The following is a 19,628-nucleotide window of genomic DNA, read 5'->3' as shown; positions in this document are numbered from 1 at the left end:
CAGATGAAATTTGAAGAGAGAGGCTATATGCAAAAATCATGTAGATTTAAAAGTCCACTTAGTTATTTGGTTTCTTCCTTAGTTACCATGTTTTTAGTCGTAGTCAGATGAACTCCTCCTTTTCTTTATGGTTTGCTATCATGTATCATTTTATCTGAGGAAGCAGAACTGTGAAATGTGTGACTTGCATTCAATAATGAAGTCCAATATGTTGGCATGAAGTGATCTGAATTAATTCCCCTCCTAGGACTGTGTACACTTGCTTGTTTCCTAGCTTTTAAAGTGCTGTTTTGTTCCTAGCCCAGCTGTACATCTCCTGCAGCTCCTTCTGCTTTTTTCTGCACAGAGCAATGGGCACAGCCCCACTTCACTAGGAAGCAAATGGGTTTATGCTCAAGTAGGATCAACTGAGTGATTTAGAGTCCCTTGCAGAATACCACTTTATGAGGCTTTCAAAAACAGTTGTGATTTTTCCCTATGCTGCTACTTTTGTCACCAGACAGGTTTATTGCACCTATAGCAGTAGATCTATGAAAATCCATGGAAAATGCAGGAAATTAGTTTAACTGAGCTTTTGAAATTTAGAGCTTTTGAAACCAAACTGAAGAGAAGATTGTCTTTGAAATGTTTTGATTCATTAGCATTTCATTTTTATATAATACAGCCTTGCAACATCATTGCACGCAGGACATGAGTGAGTTTATAAACAGCTGCATCTCCAGTCTTACCCCACATGCAGGCATCTTCTTAGCACACTGAACACTTCCCAGGCCCATGGGAGCTGGAAATTCAACCTGTTAACATGACACAATTCTAATGATATATGTGTAATTCAAGATGTTAATTTTCCAAGATTTTATTGTATTAAAATGTAAAAATATATTGCTTTCAATTAGAGATAGATTACTAGATTGTAATGCATCATTCTTAAAAGTTCTTGAATCCCCCAAATAAAAGATGTCTTTTTAGTTCTTCTGTAATCAAAAATTTATTTCAAATATTCCAGTGGATGGAGAAATGTGTCTGGCCTCTTTGCTAGCTGAATATCCACTATTGCCTTAGCATTTAACTATACAACACCATATCTTCATTTTTTTTTTTTTTTAATTCTCACCATATTGAGATGTGTTATACAATTTTTATCTTCAAAACCTTCCTAGCTGGTTTGTTCTCATTTTACCTTCTTTTTTAGCACAAGTAACAGGACTGTCCTTGGCTATTCTTTGTTATGGATACATGAAAATGAGTGGTGCTAAAAAATTCAGGGCCACCTCACTGGGTGCACAGAGTTAGAACTTTTATATAAATATGGGGGCATTTTTTTGTAGGAGTATTTTTTTACATTTTAGTCTTGGCCTTAGCTCTTTTGTTGTGTGAACTTTTAGACTTGTTACTTTTCTTTGTAAGCTCTATGTTGTCTATAGTCATTCAAAGCAAATTAGGTTCTCACTAAATAATCTAAGCAGTTTATTTTATACTTTCCAGCAGCTAGAGCATGAATACTGATTGTGTTCTGGACCAGCAGGTTGAGTCACACTATATTATATCATTACCTAGCAAGCCAAGTACAATCAATTACATTATGCCTTGGCAATTTCATTCATGACTTTATCCAAGATACAGCTATAAAAATTCAGAATTTCTGGATATAGTAGCAATTTCCAAATGAAGAAAATGCATGTATTTCATAGTGTATCGGAGAAGTCATGTATCTTGATTTAGAATCTCAGAGAGTATCTGTGACAAAGGACTTGGATAGGCAGATAAACATGATACTCAAAACCTTCCAGGACCAGAAATCTGAAATTATGCTAGCTGAAAACTCACTTGCTGATACTAAGTGATGTTTCTAAAAATCACTTTTCAATGTAATTCTAAAAGTATCCATCCAATGGGAAGACAATCTTCCCATTGCATCAAGAAAAAGCCATGAAGACTGGGTTTTTTGCAGGTGGAGAAGAGAGGGTGAAGGCTGGGGGAAGGGGGTTCCTGAATTTTTTTTTTTTTTTTTTTTTTTTTTTTTTTTTTTTTTTTTTTTGTTAGCATAGATCCTGAGCAATGCCTGTGAATTTGGGATTTACATAGTCTTCACTGTAATGAAAATTTGACCCTTGCTAGAAATATGTATTGAATGAAGCCAGTGTGAATTTTTCTGCTGTCCTTGGTGTGCTACATTTCATTTTCCTAAATTAGGAAAGCCTGCCACTCAAGGAATAATCTTTAAAAAAATTCACAGTTTCATGATTATGCAGATTAAACCTTTCTTTTTGACCTTGACTCTATATGCTTTAGGCAGTCCTGGATTTTCTTGGGGCATGATGGATAAAAAGTCTGTGGTTTGATAGCAGGAGTTAAATAAAATTGGTTTGGTTTGTGGGAGAATTGTTTATTACTTTGATTTTTATTTGGCAGCCATTCATAAACATCTGAGAAACTTTTCTGAGACCTCTGACCTAACTGAGAAAATACTTCAGTTTATATTCTCACCTTTTTTTTTGAACTTCCCTGAAAGTATAAGCTGAAGTCACTAAGATCCTATTCTTTGCTTGCACTTGTTAGGGAGCTAACACCCACCTATTTTAAACTTTGACAGTGGTGTTGTCAGTGGTGCTGTCAGTGGTGCATCATTATTTCTAGGGAAGCAGGCAGTGCAGGCTAAAAAGCTGTTTTCTACACTATCACTTTCTCAGTCATATACTTAAAGGCATTTTCCTGATGAAATTGGGTATACAAGCTGCTTGATCCATAAACTTTCTCTTTTAATGGAATTTAATCGCACAGGGCTTTTATCCTTGTGAACACTTCTAAGCCTGTGATAATAATGAGGGTAAGTCATATTGCTAGTTAATTCTTTATGTCATTGGTAATGTGGAAAAAAAAAAAAAAAAAAACTATGTTCATGTTTCCTTTTCTTTTCCTAAGTACTAAATTTCTTGCAGTGGGAGTCCCTCTCAACAGCTCTGCTCCCATGAAGCTGTACTGTTTACATGCCTTTCATCTAAGCAGCATAGTTTTCAAATTTCTTTAAATTTATTTATTTCATTGGTTAGCTATTTGAATTTCCTCCAAATTCTAGTCAATTAGAAAATAATTAGGTATCTATATTTAAAGAGCTGCCTTGAGGTGGAAAAGAGTTAAGTGTGTCTTTGGTCACATGAATTGCTGTGACAGAAAGGGCCCCATCCACTCACCCTTTTTGAGATGGTGCAGGATGGCATACATTAAAAAACCTATGAAGTAAAATGACAGAAGAGAGTAGAAGCTGGAAAACAAAGTGCCTCCCACCAAGATGTTGCACAGTCTGACAGATTTTTAACAACACAGCATGGATATGGAAGCTTTTTCAAAATACTGCATTTGTAAAAGGATGTCTTCCTTTCACAGTGCTATCTTGCAATAGATTCATTAGTTGCAAAGCATGAATAGTGAAACATGGATACTCTCTCTTTGGAAGGCATCAAGAAGGGTCTAAATGATGTGGCATTCATATTGCAGAAGTTATGATAAAAGCTTTGATTTCAAATATATTTTTCAGATACTAGCTCATCATAAATGTAAAGTTTTTTAGCTTGTTTTCAATGCTTTTATCTTGGGATTTTTCATTTGGTCTCATGTTAAAAGACTGCACACAACAGAACTGATTTGAAGCTGATTTGAAGGAAAATACATTTTTGTTGAAAATGCCTAATTATCAAAACAGAAATGCTAAGAATACGTCTTGGTCTTGGAATACTCCAAAGCAAACACCACGCCTTTTTATTGTGGGTTACTTCTGAATCACATCTTTCTATCTCTTAGTGGCACACCTTCCTGCATACTTCAAGTGTTAAAATGTAAAATTTATGGAACTAGTGAAGAAATTATTAGGGAATTGTTCAGAGATCTCTTAAGTATACCAGAAGAGTACATTGTGAAGTGTAGTTTTTACAATCTGAAGGAAGTAAATAGCTTTTAATTCCTACCTAGTATGAGAGCTCAAACGTATTAGGGGAACTCTTCCTGTTACTGGAATTAACTCTTGAATGATAAATCTTCAACAAAACCATATTGATTTTAAAGGTGCTGGTGAATATGGGCTGGAAAAGGAAAGCTGGGGGATTGCAGGAATAAAGATGCATAATATCAAAGAACCAGCAAATGGATTGCAAACTGCAGAGAGCAAAAAATATTGTAGCAAATAACAATCTTTTTCTTTGTCACAGGAAAAAGTGCAGACAGAAAAAGCATAATGAAGTCATCCTATCTAAAGAGATGGATCTTACTGACAACATACTTTTTCTAAATGATGCTCAATGAATATGAAAGCAAAGACCAAGAGGCTAAATTTTGTAATTACTTGTGGAGGAAAAAATCAGCATAAATAAAAACCTCAGCATTTCCCAAGACAAGCATATTTTTGAAGACAAGGGATTACAATGAATGTGTTGAGTTACATATCTCAGCAATAATTTGCAACCCAGGAGAGAAAGCCAAAAAAAAAAAGTCATGAATTAGCAAGGCAGCAGTTGCATTCAAAAACTTAAACAAGGTTCATCTACTGAAAATCTACAAGATTTTGAAATTATGATTTTTTTTTTAATTGAATGCTATTTTCACCTTTGCATAGGGAAAGAAAGACTAGAAGTTCCTCAGAGATGTAGACAGAATCATCTTTGAAAGAAAATGCTAAGGGTTAAATGCAATAATTTCATTATAAATTTGGAGATTTGTTATAGAACTGAGTAAACTTTGTTTCAAGAAGTGACCAGAAAAGAAGGTAGAATATTTAGGAAGTATGCAGAGAATTATGTATGGCCTACACATTATGCTATGGTCTACAAGCTGCCAGAAAGGAATACACATAAAATCTGTTTTGGTATACAAATGGATTGGAGTGCTCATTCCAATTGTGCCTCCTACCAGCCAAATCAGTGAATGCTACTGACATACCGGGTTAAAGCATCCACATCAGCTTCTCTTTCTTACCAGAATGCAGGAATGGATCAACACACAAACAAAACATCAGTTAGAAAGCATCACTTTTACATGCTTTCAATCTAAGCAGTGGAGTATTTTATTAGCTTCTGTAACATCTACAAAAGCATCTTCTTTTTGTCTAAACTCCCCCTTCCCACTAAACTGGAAGCTTTCAAAGCCATGATATGGGATAGATGCTTGACATGAGCATTCCTGATGACCAATTTTATTAGCTGGACTAAACTTCTGGAATTATTCCCACCACCTACATGAGTTAAGTTTAGCAAAGAACACTGTTAAAAAGGCTCATAATGGATCTGAAGGAGATTTTTAATAGCTTTAACTTATACTAATCTGAATTTTATACCGTAAGTACAAGAGGACAACTTGTAGGGGAGTACTCCAGATGCACCTGGACAAACCATCTGTTTAAAAAATTGTTAGAAATAAACAGAAAACAAGGAATCACAAAAAAACCTAAAAGGTAAAAAAGAGAAGGAGAAAAAGGGAAGGAGTGAAGTCTAATTACTGTAAAAGATAAACCAAGCTTGGCAATGAAGAAGAAAGTGAAACAAGCAGCAAAAAATTCTTGTATTATTAAGAGAAGAAATAGTTTTGCTGTGCAAGGACAGTCGAGGCAAAAATTGAACAACCTTTCACTTGGCGCCGAAACAAAATTGGGACCTTCTGTCATATTCAGTAAGGATGAGAGTTAATGTGAAGACAATTCACCATCTTTAATAGAAATGGAAATATCTATGTCAGAAGTAGAAACAGAACACAGTAATCTGAATACTTCAAATTTGATATGGAGTAGGCAATAAAATTGGAAGTAGACATAATTAGGAACATGGAGATAAATGGAAAATTGGATGCAGTGCAAGCTTGTTCACACAAGACAGATAATCCTGTCTAAATCTGATGTCTGTCCGATAATTTAACAGATTTTTATTGGGAAAAGGCAAATGGTAGATCTAATGTGCAAGGCTTTAGTACAGTGCAGCACAGAAAATGTGTTAAGCTAATGTTTAGTTAAGCTAAAGAACAGGATTAGTGATGTAAAGATTGGAAGCCAGGTGAGAAACTGGCTAAGGAGGATAAAGGACAAGGCAATGTGCTGAGAGAGAAACAGCATGCTCGAAGGAACTCAGTGATGGAGGTCCCAAAGAGTTGGTCTGAAGACCAGTCTTGTGTAGTGACTGTAGTAATAGGTTTGGCACCCTCAATAGGAAGAAGAATTAGAATAATCAGGCAACTAGAACTGGCTGACATTGAGAAATGCTGTGAAGCACAAAGTGCGAGGCAGTGTCTGTGGCAACAGATGGGAAGAATTTGAGCACGGTTGTGACAAAGCTGTTTCCAAACGAGTCTGTCTAGGTATTTTTGGTATTCATGGAGAAGTGCTAATGCCATAGGACAGGACAACTTACCATCTCAGGGACAGCACTTTTCTATCTGTAGCTATAGGGTTTTTTTCTGTCAGCTCAAGAGCACCAAACAAAGCTTCTCTCTTATGTGCTCCAAAGCCTTGACAGAGTAACCATATGGCCCCTAACAATGTACTGAATATGCAGACCCCTAAAAAAATCTTTATTGTATGTAACATAGCTTTGGTGGGCTGGGAGGGACTATGGAACCTTAACATATATGAATTAATCTATAAATTCACAGGGAGAAAATGAGAATTATTTGATTTAATGATATGAGAATATATGAGTGGAAACTGAGAATGTATAGAAATTAGGGGGATTTTTTGGCTATCATAGCAGGGAGTTTCCAGGATAATTTCAAATAGGTTAGTGGGAAGTGAAAAAATCCTTAATAATGCTTGCATGAGGGGGATTTGACATGGAATATGTCATCTGATTGCAAGAAGTAATGAGGGGTTGGACTCGACAGCTTAGGACATGCTCTCCTTTCTGATTCCCTCAAGGCACCTGCCTTGAGAGTCAACTCAGTTGAGAGCTCTTGAAGCTCCTGAAGTTTGGCCTATCATTGCCAGCAGCAAATGTGTCACACTACAGAGAACCCTGACATGAAACAGCCATGTCACACTCCCTCCAGACAGCTGGTGTGGTCACTCATGGTAAGAGTAGCTGCAGATGCATAGTCCTTGTTTCTCAGGGTAGGAGTGCTCTCCATTTGCATTGCCAGGAGAAAAGAACACAGTTTGGGAAGGAATTTCTACTGGAATGTATTGTTAGATTCAGCAGAAAAATATAAACAAAGAATCCAAGATGAATCAGTTATTGTAACTGTGGTTTTGAACACACTGAGCACAATTAGCCTCATGTACAGTAATAGAGAATCAGTTACAGCAGACAGCTGCTGCTATATTAAATACTTGCACACAAACCCAAAAAGACACGTGGCAACTGGCAGCTGATAGAGCAAACCAACAAAGAATACTGAAAGGTAAAAGTGGGGAGGGAAAATTGATTTTATAAGCTTTTCTGTTTTGGTCCTCCTTTTTGTATTAAGAATATCTGAAAGGATAGGTCCTTTACCACTTTCTTGCCAAGTAATTGGTATAAAATAACCAGAAATGAAGCCCCCTTATGCCATAGTAAGGATGCTCACAGGAAATTAGAGAAATGTAATAGAAGTGTTTTAACTACACATAAAAATCTCTTTCCTACATAGATAAGATTAAAACAGATTGCAGGATTCACTCTACCTTGCACTTTTTAATTAGACAGACTGCTGGTACCACAGGGGTACTGAACACAGGCTCCTTTTCTCTCTACGTCTGATGTCAGAGGCAACAAAGGGAAAGAGAAGAGAAAGCAGCGTTCCCATCTCTCCTGGCACTCAGGAAACGAAGACAAGCCATTTCACACAAACATTTTGCCCTATCAGGCATGTATTTAGAGAGGACAGGCTATTATTAATTTTTTCTAAGGATGCCATTTGAGAAGCACGAAATCATGCAGCTTTGTGCAAAATCAGTATTTGCCTTACAGCTCCTATGTCAAGCTCAGAGATTTTTCCCAAAATGCTATTAGTTTTCTTCATAAGATTGTTTCATTCCACCTATGAATTCCAGGAAATCTATTAAGTTTCCTAAATTTTAATAGAATTCATGGTGACAGTTTTCCAGTAAACCCTCCTCATTTTTCTCCCTTATAGATAACCTCAGCATCTGAAAGGTAAGAAAGCTTAGGTGTTTCCCACTGACCACTGTCTTCCCAGTTAAACTGTGCCCACCAGCAAATATCATTCAAGGACTGAAAAAGAGGGTGCTGCTGTATGACAGAAAGAATAGATCAGTATGTTTTACATGGAATAAAACATGCTAACAGTAGAAGAGAATCAACTGGAAAATACAGAAAATGTGTCATCTGGTTCCTTGTCATCATGGATTCTATGCAACATTTGCAATTCAGCATAAGCCATAGTAATGGACAGCATTTCATCTCAGTTAGGTCATATTGAGGGTGCAAGCAAGCATCAGGATTTGAGAAATATGGTCTTCCTGCCATGCATGAAATGACAGGAAAAACCTCCTTTGGCTTCTTTGTTTTCACCAAATGGAAACAAGGGCAGTGTCAGGTTTTCATTGTCACTTAGGCAAACCAGAAACTTCTTGCTTTGGGTTCTGCTGGCATGAGTGATGTGTTGAGACAAACCTCCTTCATTCAGTGATGATCAAAGATGTGCAGTAACTAGCTACACACTTCACTTTCCATCCCACCTGTGTTCAGAGGGCAAGATATGGCTTTAAGTCATCACTTAAGACTTTATCCTCATGATTTGCCTAAGAAATAGCTGGAGGTCATTAAAGTGTGAAGATAATGCAACCCTGCTGGTAGTGGACCGACTTGCTGTCCAGAAGTTATCACTACCGAAGCTGTCCAGCGCCCCTTGGTGCCTTTCTCAGCAAGAGAACCAACATTTCTGCTTAGACATTCCAGCTTCTGCAGTTGATGAGCAGGGAGGGTGCTCTAAACCATACCAACGTGGTTTGGGTCCCTTTGGAGATTTCTTAAAAACTGGGAGATCTGGCAGGACACATAAAGGTTCAGGTGGGTTTGTTTTTTCTGTTTCAATGCAGTCTGGAAAACTCATGCAACCCTTCTGGTGTGTGGTGCCATTTGGGATTACAAAATTCGGTGTTTCACTCTTGGGGGTTGCTTCAGTTTCTGCTGACGAGCAGATCAAGCTCTGAATCCCAAAGAGGTATCTTCCTCGTAGGCTGGGATGAAAATAGTCAGCAGTAGTTTAAGTCACGGAGCTGATCCAAGACAGACTCAGTCAGATCCTCAGGGATGTGATCCAAGGCCGTCACCAAAGAGCACTGCAAGCTATGACTAGGATGCTGGCTCCTGTTACTATTAATAAAGTAATATGGCTGTAGCATCCAGCCACGCAAGTGAAAGCACTGTGTGAATTCCTAGCTCTCAGAGCCCTCAGCCTTCTGGTACTGCTGCTGGCTGCAGAGTGTGTGCATCCCACAGTGCAACTTCTGCACTTGGTCACAGTGAGCTTAATTTGCTATGTTGGAGGCGAAAATAGAAAATTGTGGAAAGAAGCTCAGCCTCTCGATCAATTTATCAAACAGAGTGGAAATGTCTGTTTGCTATATAAAAGATAATGAGAAAAATTTGGTTTTAACTCCCTTCACTCAGCGTGCTCAGGTATTCATGTGTGAAATTACTCAGGGGAAAAAGCCATAAGTCAGTGAAAGAACACCTATTGGCCCTAGCTTTGATGGGCTGTGCAGCGTATGCTACAAACTGAATTAGTCTGGAAAGCAGAGTTCACTGCACTGCACAGACCCACTGATGGGAAGGAGAGCTCCCTGTCTGGAGAGCATGGATTGTGCCAGCAGAAATATGGAGCTAGATGAATTCCACCTGATATGTACATTTTTACCCCTCTTCATCAGTATGATTCTGAGGAGGTTACTTTCCTATGAGATCTAAAACTTGAATTAATGGACCTGATTTCTTTATTCATTTATACCAAAATGTGAAGAACTGCCAGATGAGGTAGAGAAAAAGGTAGTTATTCCATTTCATACTTTATCACTGAATATGTGAAACATGACAATTATAAATTTCCAGTTAGTACTTTAACAAAAAAACCTTTTTAAAGACTTGAAAAGCACAGTTGAGTTGCTATAGGCTAGGAGCTGGGGTTCATGCTACCTACCAAGAGATTCAGTGTGTGGTTGCTGTTTTGAAATACAAATGGAGTGCTGGAGCGCTGCAGCTCAAATAGTCTGCTCCTGCAACTATTTCCAGTTCAATGGACTGAGTAAAATAGAATTAGCATTTTCATAACCATTGCAGTAATGTTCAAGATCATTATCATGATGGCTGAGCAAAAACCCAAAATTAGCAAATCGTTAAATTTCTTTGTGTGTGTGGGCTTTTCTGTAGACTCACATCTGTCTCATTTTGTCACTCTGGATACTGTTTTGCCGTGGTGTCAGTGGTAACAGGGACATGGACATCTGTGACAGCCAGAACTGCTTGTCTGCTGATTTTTCCATGTGATTTTTCCATGCATGTTTCTTTGGGTTTTCCCTTCTAAAATCATGACCTGTGTACTGAAGAATGGCTTGTTCTCTCCAGACCAAGGCATGAATCTAATACCTTCTAAATAGTTTTTCTTTCTATTTTTTTCTTCTCCTGTTACTGTCTAATCACTGTTCAAGACAATGAAATCAGATGCACTCCTTTCCCCATTGAGAAGCTTCCTTTTCTCCCACCTTTCCAAGTGGATTACTTTAAAGCATGAGTCTCAAGAGGAAACAGTAGAAGCGTTTTACCCGTAGTGATTTCAAGGTATATGAAAGACAAGTTTCACGTGGACAGACATTAAAAAGTAAAGGATAAAAACTAGTAGGGAGTAAATTTTGAAAGGTTTAATAGTTTATTCTGGATTTTTAAAAATACTAAATTTCCAGGTGACTTTATACTCATCTTCTCTATTTTAAGAACCTTGTTATGCTTGACTTACTCAAAATTTTGATTTGCTTGCAATAAAAATGCTATATATATAAGCTAAATTTTGTTTTGTGAACTTCCTCTACACTTGTATGTAGCACTGCAGATATGTTTGGCTTCTTTTCTTTTTTAACATCATGGACTTTGTGCATAGATAACAGAAAGAGTAATTTCACCTTATATTTGCTGTGATCAGCTGGACCTTGCTGCTGCAGTGGTTTTCCTGATGGGGCTCTGCAGTTGCACATTCTGGCATGAGACCCCTATTCCTGCAGCCAAGCCACCAGGTTCCATAAGCTCATCTGCTGAACCTGACTGAACAGATCCATTCAAGTACTGGGTTCCTAATGAACAACTCAGATAAATACCAGAAATGTTCATGCACCAGAATCTGTGCTTGTTTTGATAGGCTGACCAAATCTTGTTAAGCATGTTATCGTTATATTTGTCTAGGTTTTGTTTTGTGTGTTTATCTTCAAATTGACAGGCACCAAAGACAGGCACCTTTTACATGCTGAAATGTTAGTTTAATGTAGGCTATTTTTACCACAGACACAAAATGGTGTCTAGAGAAGGTTTTTTTTTGGTGTGTTTTCATAATTTTTTAACATTTACAATTATCATTGTATGATCCATATTGAATACTATTGATTGGGGAAGCATTTATAGACACACCGAGTCAGAGCAGAGCAGACATGATCAGATCACAGCTGATTTAACTATCTGATTTGACTGGCAAAAAAGCTTTGGCAGATGCTTTGCATGTCAGTGATGAAATCTGAAATATTGTAAGTAAGGCACTTTCCCTGCAAAGGAGCTCTCTGCCTTCTCCTCAGAGGATCCCTATTCCCCATTTTTATTCTGTAAACTCATCTTTATTCAATAACCAAGTGTTATTATCTCTTTTAAATGGGTAAGAAACTGAGGATCATCTGAAATCATTGTGATTCACAAAATAAATTCACAGGTTGAAAATCAAATCCAGGGACTCAAGACTGTTAGATCATTGACCCCACCACAAAGTCAGCTGGTCTCTCAATAAGCTGCATGGATGAGCAAGTTTACATATGTAATACATATGTACTTATAAATGTACATATGAAATCCATAGTAAAACTGTTTAATGATACAGAAACATGAGCTGACTTTTAGTCTGTTTAGGGTGTGTGACACTCATTAGCTAATTTGAGCTAACCAGTTTCTCTTCACCATGTTACTCTTTGAACAACTTACAGTTATCCTGCTCAGCATGGAGGGAAGGATTTGGAGAGGCATAGAAATCTGTATATTTTAAAAATATTATTTCTTAGAGGAAATATATTTCTGTAGAAAGAGATTATTCAGTAAAATGAAGCACAATATCATTCTCAAGTAGCTTTTTTAGAGAGAGGAATTACATACTTCCCAAGAACCTACATCTTGGTACTGCAGTTGCATAGAGAGTGACAATGAAAAGTGATCCTCCCTCACTTCGTTTCTTAGGAATGGCTCTTTCTGGTTTTGAATGTGGTTGTTTTTTTTTTTTTTTCTTTTCTGTCTATTAATAGCAAATATCAGTAGATGAGGTTTGCAGATGAAGATTTAAAAAACCTCCAAAACCTACATAGCAGTGAAGTGTGCCTGGAAATCTTATCTTCCATAAATTGCAGGTTTCAGCTGGAGTCTGAGTAGCATAGTACAGTGAACAGCAAATTTTGTATTTGGGGAACTAAGTCTGCATCTTCCCTTTGCACTGATTGATTCACTGCTGTTTTAATAGGAGGAAAACACCCATTTATTTCAAAGGGGTTTGGATCAGTCTGACAGGGTATTGACAAAAAACAGAGATTTGCCATGTACTTCAGTATATATTCCTATATTAACCTCACTAACTACCCTTTTACTTCAGTGTTGCACAGAGCTGTTGCACAAATGAAACCTTGTTTCTAAGGAAGGTAAAAAGGAAAGAATTGTCATAGGACTGTCAGAGTCCAGGTCTCTTTCAGCTAGCTGTGCACAGATACCAAAGATGAATGTTTCACAGACCTTTGCTTAGATTTCCCCAAGCTATGCTCAAATCCTTTCTCCCAGACTGGAGAGCTGCCACGAGGGAGGACAATACCATGGAAAGAATATTGTCAGCCTAAAGAACTGGCAGGAAGCCCCTGAGAGAGGAATGAGAGGTATGGCCAGGAGAAAGGGGATATGGTAGAGCTGGAGCCATGAGCCAAAGCAAAAATGAGTTGATTTTGTCTGGGCAGCTCCTAGAACAAGAAAAAAAAGCACATTTAGCTTCTGGAAGCCCCACAGATTCCTCACAGCAGGACACAAGGCAGTCACGGATCTGGCTGGCACTCTGGCTATGCAGGGCCAAGCCAATTGGCTGGCTGGGTGAGAAATTCAAGCATAAGGTGGGAATGAAGGACAGTGGGAAACTAGGGATGGGGAACTAGATGCATTTGGCTCCTGAGATTTTCTTGAGCTTAGTCAGCTTCACTGCTGCCAAGTGATGCTCAAGTTCAAATACAAAGTGAAAGAGGGGAAGAAAGTGCTGAGAACAAAATTGTACTGAAAATTGAAGGGGAAAAATCAATCAGAAGTTTGAAATTATTGACTTATGTTTGATTGCCACATGGGGGAGATCTAAGCTTAAACAGTCCTATCAGAGCTGTGTCACATGGAAGGAATCTTACAGCAGATGCTGGGTGAGGCTCAACAGTGTCTCTGTGACTCTGGGACAGCTGGGTGGTTTCATCAAATTGTGCTGCCAGACAACACATGAGGGCCTGGTGACATACATGTTAAAAAACAATTGAAAGCTGATGAAAAGCAAAACTCTTCCTACCCTCTAATCCTTCTAACATGCTTTAAAACCTTTCCCCATTATGCTATTTTCCCTGTAAAACATTCATAATGGATGTGGGAAACACACGCACAGACATATCACCATAGGTTATATGACCAAAGCTTTCAGGAGATACTGAGGGTTCTGTAAAAAGTCCAAATGCTTCCTCAGGCAGGAGGTTGGATGGAGGTTTTGGAGGTTTATGAAGCAGTAACAAATTAACATCACTACAAATTTAGCCTAAGTAAAATGTATTTTCTCCACAATGATAATTTCTTTAAGCATAAAAAGCAGAACTGCTCAAAAATTTCCAAGATAATATAGTCCATTCTGTCTATTTTGTGCTGTGCTAAGGTGATCCAGAGAAAAGAAATGGGGCATCCATTAAAACAGAGTCAGTCAGGATTAACAGACTTGCAGATGCCTTTACATAAAATCCTGAAGTATCTCATGGAGCAGCTAATAGCAGGTTGCTAGTAGTTGATGGTGTTCAGGTACAGATTCCTGCCTGCTGCAGAATACAGGCACTTCTGGAAGTTCCACTGAATACAAATCATTTATATCCTCAACAAGGTGGCTATGCAATTTGTCCTTCATGGTTTCTCACACACAGCATGCATGAAGAAATAACTTGTAGTCTCGGCAGACTTGTAGGATCGGCAGACAAGTCATATGGGCTAAAAGCCATTTTTGTGTCCCCTGTGGCCAGAACCCAGTATCTAAAGCTAGTACCCAATGGTCTGTGCTTTTGAAACCCTGTCTTTGCCTTTAGCTTTATCTGCAAGGGCTAACAAGTTGCCAGAAATGTTCTTTGTGTTGTATTTTTAGTTCAGACACAAGTCTGTATATGTCAAAAAATTCAGGCTGATCTCTGATCTAGTGAAGCTGTGTGCCAAAACGTATACTTGAGCTTTCAGTTAACTGCCCTCTGTGTGTACTTTGAAACCTCATGATGTTGACCCAGAGCACATTTCACAGGTGAAGTTTATCCTGTCCAAACTCCCATTAGATCTTCTAGCACCTGCTTTCTGTTCACAAGCAAGAGATGCTGCAGACAGTTTTAAAGTGCCTTTATTAAAATACATTTTCAAGTGTATATATATATTTTTTAATTCTTATTGAAATTATTATTTAATTATATTTTTATATTTTCCATCACGATGTTAACTTCACAGACATGTGGTTTAGCTGCAACTAACTTCAGATTTGTCCACTACCTGTCTGACAAGGGTAGATGATGGTACCTCACAATGGAGCTGGAGAAACATGGACTTGGAGGAGTAGCTGGCTTGTCTAAAAGGATGAAAAAAATCAGCTTTGGATATGTGACCAAAACTCATCTTTCCCAAGTCCCAGATAGTCAATACTTAACATGCCTGGCCCAGGGGAAGGCACTAGTTAGCTCTTGGTTATGGAGGACAGGGGAATTGGTGGGAGTAAATCAACTTTCAAAGAGCCATTCCCATAAAAATCCAACATCCAAATGATTGGGAGCTTGTTCTCTGCAGTGCATGCCAAAACAAGGATCTGTGCCTAACCCTGTCTTTGGGTCTTCATGAACTTAGGGTAATTGGTGCTGTGTCTAATGACTCTCCTGTTATTTCTGCTCAGTTTTCAGGACTTTACTTGTTGTCATTCTTCACGATCCTTGTTGGGCTGATGCTCTACTCCTCCACATCCACCTACGTAGCCCAGGATCCTCGGGTGTACAAGCAGTTCCGAAACCCCTCTGGACCTGTTGTAGACCTCCCAGCCACCAGCCAGATGGAGCCTTCGGTGACATACACCAGCCTGGGGCAGGAGACAGAAGAGGAGCCTCACGTTAGGGTTGCTTAAACCCAGGGCTGTTGATCACCTATTGACAGTGGAGCTCGTATATCCATTATCTCTGTATTGTACATAGAGAAAGGTATTTACCGGGTGCAGTTACACTGGTGAGCTGCAAGGTAGCAAATAAGGAAAGCTCATACAAACACAAATCAATTGTTCCAGGGTGTTCCTCGCAAGGAGATGCCAGTCCCTCGTTTATGAAATGAGCAGCATGTTTGCAATACAAACTGCTGTGTAGGAATCAGTTAATGTCACACTACCTGTGAAAGATATTCAATACATAAGATAAAATTACAACAAAGAAATTCACAGAAGGGTGTTTTACACACACAGAGTGATATTATGCCTAAGCCACACCAGTTGTGGTAAAAACACCTTTTTACAGCAAATACACTTTGTGCAGTCACTGTTAATTTCTCTCTAAAATTTGTTTGCGCAAAACAGATGGGTTAGTCGTGGTAACAACACCCTGACACATTTTTGCTAGCACCTTGGATTTGGTAAGGGAAATACAATGAGTTCTTCTGTGCTATCTGTCTAGTTGCCCTTTCTAGGTAATCTGATCCATGAATCCAGAGAAGGGACAACTTACAATATCTGTCTCTATTCTAGGAATAGGTATAAGGCGAGCATTTTAGCCTTTCTATATTTGCAGAAGTGAAGTACTCAAGCATTGACCTCTCTATGATCCATGGCAGATTTCCTAGTGGCCAAGGTTCTGCATCAGGTGACAGGGAGTCAATTTCTCTGTAGTCGTGACTCAACACAGATTTCTTACTTTTAAAATTTTAACCTGTAGAAAGAAAAATACATTTTCTAGTTTCCTATGTATTGTACCTCTCCACGGAAAGATGATATATCATGTGGATCAGGGCACTCATTTTAGATACTCAGTGCATTGAGGGTGCCTTCTGCTCTTCCAGTTTGCTTAGTCTCCCATGGTTCATTATTCTAACAATAGCTATTTAGAAATGTGTCAATTTTTCACCAAAATCAGGAAGATTAAGGGAGGATTTCACAAGCAGAAAGACTGGACCATCTGCTGGTGTTGCCGCAGTAGCACAAAGGCATTTTACTGGCAGGGTGCAGCCAATTATTTTTCATTAACTGTGAAGCAAGCAGAAGAATTCAGCAGTTTTCTTGCATTCCTGGGGACGTGTGAAAATAGTAAGGGTGTGCTCCACACTTCTGTATACAACTGTACTTCTGCCTCAGGAGCCTTACCAGAATGGGGAAAGTCTTAGTCACCACCATGAAAAATCCATCTTTACCTGTATATTTGCTCTTCTGAGAGCGCAGAACAAGAAAATCATTGTTTCAATATATTTTATCTTATTGTAATTTAAAATTAAGGAAGACGAGGTGTTCCTGTGTCTAACAGTAGGTGAGGAATCTAGGAGAGATCTTGGTTTTATTCACCAATCATGCCACATCTTTGCATGAATCCTTGGGCATAACTTACCTTCTGTGTGACTGAGTTTTCCAATCAGTATATATGGAAATAATGACATTTTACCTACCTCACAGAGGTGCTGTGGGACCAAGTTATTTTAAAACGCTTCAAGATCTTCAGAAAGAAGGAGTTTAAGAAGCACATACCAGTGCTGTAAAAGTGTGTATTCATTCATCATATTTGAAAATGGAGTTTACGGCATAGTTGATGAATATTTTGCCTGTGGGCATAGGAGGTGAATTTGATTTGAATGTTATTCTTCTGAAAAAGACTGTTTCAAGCAAAAATGTAGGCCTTCATGTTTGAAAAATACAACTTACCTATTTCTATATAAAAAAGAAGAAAAAAGTCAATCTATACATTGGAGATTAGAAAGGTCACACAGTTCAACCAAGCAGGATGAATTTCTGCTGAGGTAACATTCATTTTTTATAGTCCTGTTCTGCTTTAATACAGAAAGAACTTCCCTGAAGCAGACTGAGAGAAGTTTATATATGCATAACAGACATGAAGTAGCAAATGTCAAAATGCTCTTGAACAGCAGAAGTATGCTGTATCTTATTCTTACTGTGGAGAAGAGGTGATTTCTTTCCCACTGTGTTTAGGCTGTGTGCCACAACCCTGCAGCACGTAAGGGAAGGTTCTGCAGTATTGCCAAATCATGCCCAAAACTAACCAAAACTAGCCCAGAAGTTTTGGTTAAGATGCCTTGGTACTAAACTAACAAATGTATGTTTTTTTTCCCCTGCTGGTTTTTTTTTTTTTTTTTCCCTTCCAGTTTTTTAATCTTTTTAGCACTCATGTTTCCGAACTTTTTTTTTCCTTAAACTATTGAGGATTAAAAAAACCACAAAGAAACCCCCACTAGATTCCCGCAGAAAAACAGAGTCTGTATTCTGGGGATATTAAGGAAAGTCTAAATCAAAAAAATAAAAACACACAAGAAAGATCATCTGACACTTCAGGGTAGGATCCTTGGGTCAAGCCCTGTGAGAGCTTTGACTTAAGGTGAATTTCGTACATTCCCCAGGAGAAGGGGTCTGATTACAATCATGGCTCCCTCGGGTACCCAGAGGCACACTGGTGGGCATGTGTCATCTCAGTCTTTTTTGCTACCTTTTGTACCAATTAAATACCTTTCTCTGAGTATTAGTCCCTGTGTTGGTCTGAGAACCTTGAGGATCGTCTGCGTGTGTGTTTCATGTTTACAGTTCCTTCTTTTTGCATAACTGTTTTGATTAATTTCCTTATTTGTATTTATTTTTAAGCCAAATGTTTGTAGTCCTTCGGCCTCCCCCTCCTCATTTTTCTGACACTAACTTGTAGATGTTTGTTAGAGTCTTCTGCAAAACAGCTGGGCAGGAGGCAGCTCCTGGCCAGGTCCCAGGGCTGGGAGTTTCTCCTTACAAGGGGTTGCAATCCATGGGTAGCTGAGAGGTGCCACCAGGCGATTCTAAAAGGCTCTGTTGTACCGGAATAAGTTATGAATATTTCAGTGAGCACTCTGTGACCAGCCACCATCCCCTGTGCTTCTCATGCAGGAGGAGTTGGATGTGCAAAGCAGGGCTATTTCGCTGTCTGTGTTTCCCCATAAACAAGGTGGATGCCCGGATTAACACCAGTGCGCTAGTCCTGGATGGATCTCGAAGGAAAACAGTAGTATAGCTTTACAAATAACTGTGTTGACTGAAAAACTGAGGTTCAGTGGAGGAAATCATTCCTTCTTCCTGCTTGTGTTCTGCAGTTGGAGCCCTCAGTGAGCACCAGCAAAGGCTCAGCTATCTAACGGCAGCTACTCTCCGTGTTGCGTAGGACGTCTCTAGCTCTGCATAGCTCCTTGCCTGAACAAACTGAAACTCTCTGATACTGCTGGCCCTGGGCAGCCCTTAGCAAGACTGATGTAATTTTCTGATACCAGATGAAAACCCTCACTGGGAGACAGACCTGGTCTTTGTTCCAGCTATAAAGTTTCAAAACACACAACGATAGACCAAGCAATTGAAAATTTTGCACCACTGTGTCATAAGAAGTTTCCATGTATAGTGTAGAGATTGCTAACTTGTGCTATTAACATTTTGACAAGCGTGTAGTATCGTTTCTTTTTTTTTTTTTTTTTTTTTTTGAAAACCATTTAGTATTCCTGAGCTAGCTACAAATATAAATTTTACCCCATGGGTAGGATTTTATTGTTAAATGCCATAATAAAGCACACTAATCTTGATACCGCAGATGGAAATATGAACCAAAACCAGGCAAACAAAATCCCAACCCCAAATCCTGCATTGAGAAGCTGAATAAATCTTTCTCCATTTTGATATTTGCATGCACCTATATGGACTGGCTGTGGCAATGTAATGCCTGTATAATGTTTTCAAATAAAAAAAAATAAATGCTTTATGAAAGCGGGGTTAGTGGTTTCTTGACTGTTCCTTTCTGCTATCTTAGCCTAAAAGGATTTTTCAGAAGTGTAAATCTTGAATTGCAGGGAATAGTTTTTTGCTGTGCTTAAGGCGTCTTCCCCTTGTGAGGTGTTAACCCAGAACTTTTTCCAAGGTGTCTAAGAATAGATGCCATCAGGCATCCTCAAGTATCTTGCCTGGCCCCAGAGCAC

General features: G+C 38.6%; 1 protein-coding gene across 1 annotated transcript in view; it reads left to right on the top strand.

Moving 5' to 3' along the window:
• The window catches only part of SLC35F1 (solute carrier family 35 member F1), a 107,542-nt gene extending 88,118 nt beyond the window's left edge, over window positions 1-19,424 (top strand). Inside the window, exon 8 of the mRNA XM_053937521.1 lies at window positions 15,346-19,424. Coding sequence (XP_053793496.1) covers window positions 15,346-15,570 — 225 coding nt within the window. The 3' untranslated portion in view covers window positions 15,571-19,424. The remainder of the gene's footprint in view (window positions 1-15,345) is intronic.
• The last annotated feature ends 204 nt before the right edge of the window (window positions 19,425-19,628 follow it).

The sequence above is a fragment of the Vidua chalybeata genome, chromosome 3, assembly GCF_026979565.1.
Source record: "Vidua chalybeata isolate OUT-0048 chromosome 3, bVidCha1 merged haplotype, whole genome shotgun sequence".
Lineage (NCBI taxonomy): Eukaryota > Metazoa > Chordata > Aves > Passeriformes > Viduidae > Vidua > Vidua chalybeata.
The sequence above is the reverse complement of the archived record's forward strand: the minus strand, read 5'-3'. Positions and strand labels throughout refer to the sequence as shown.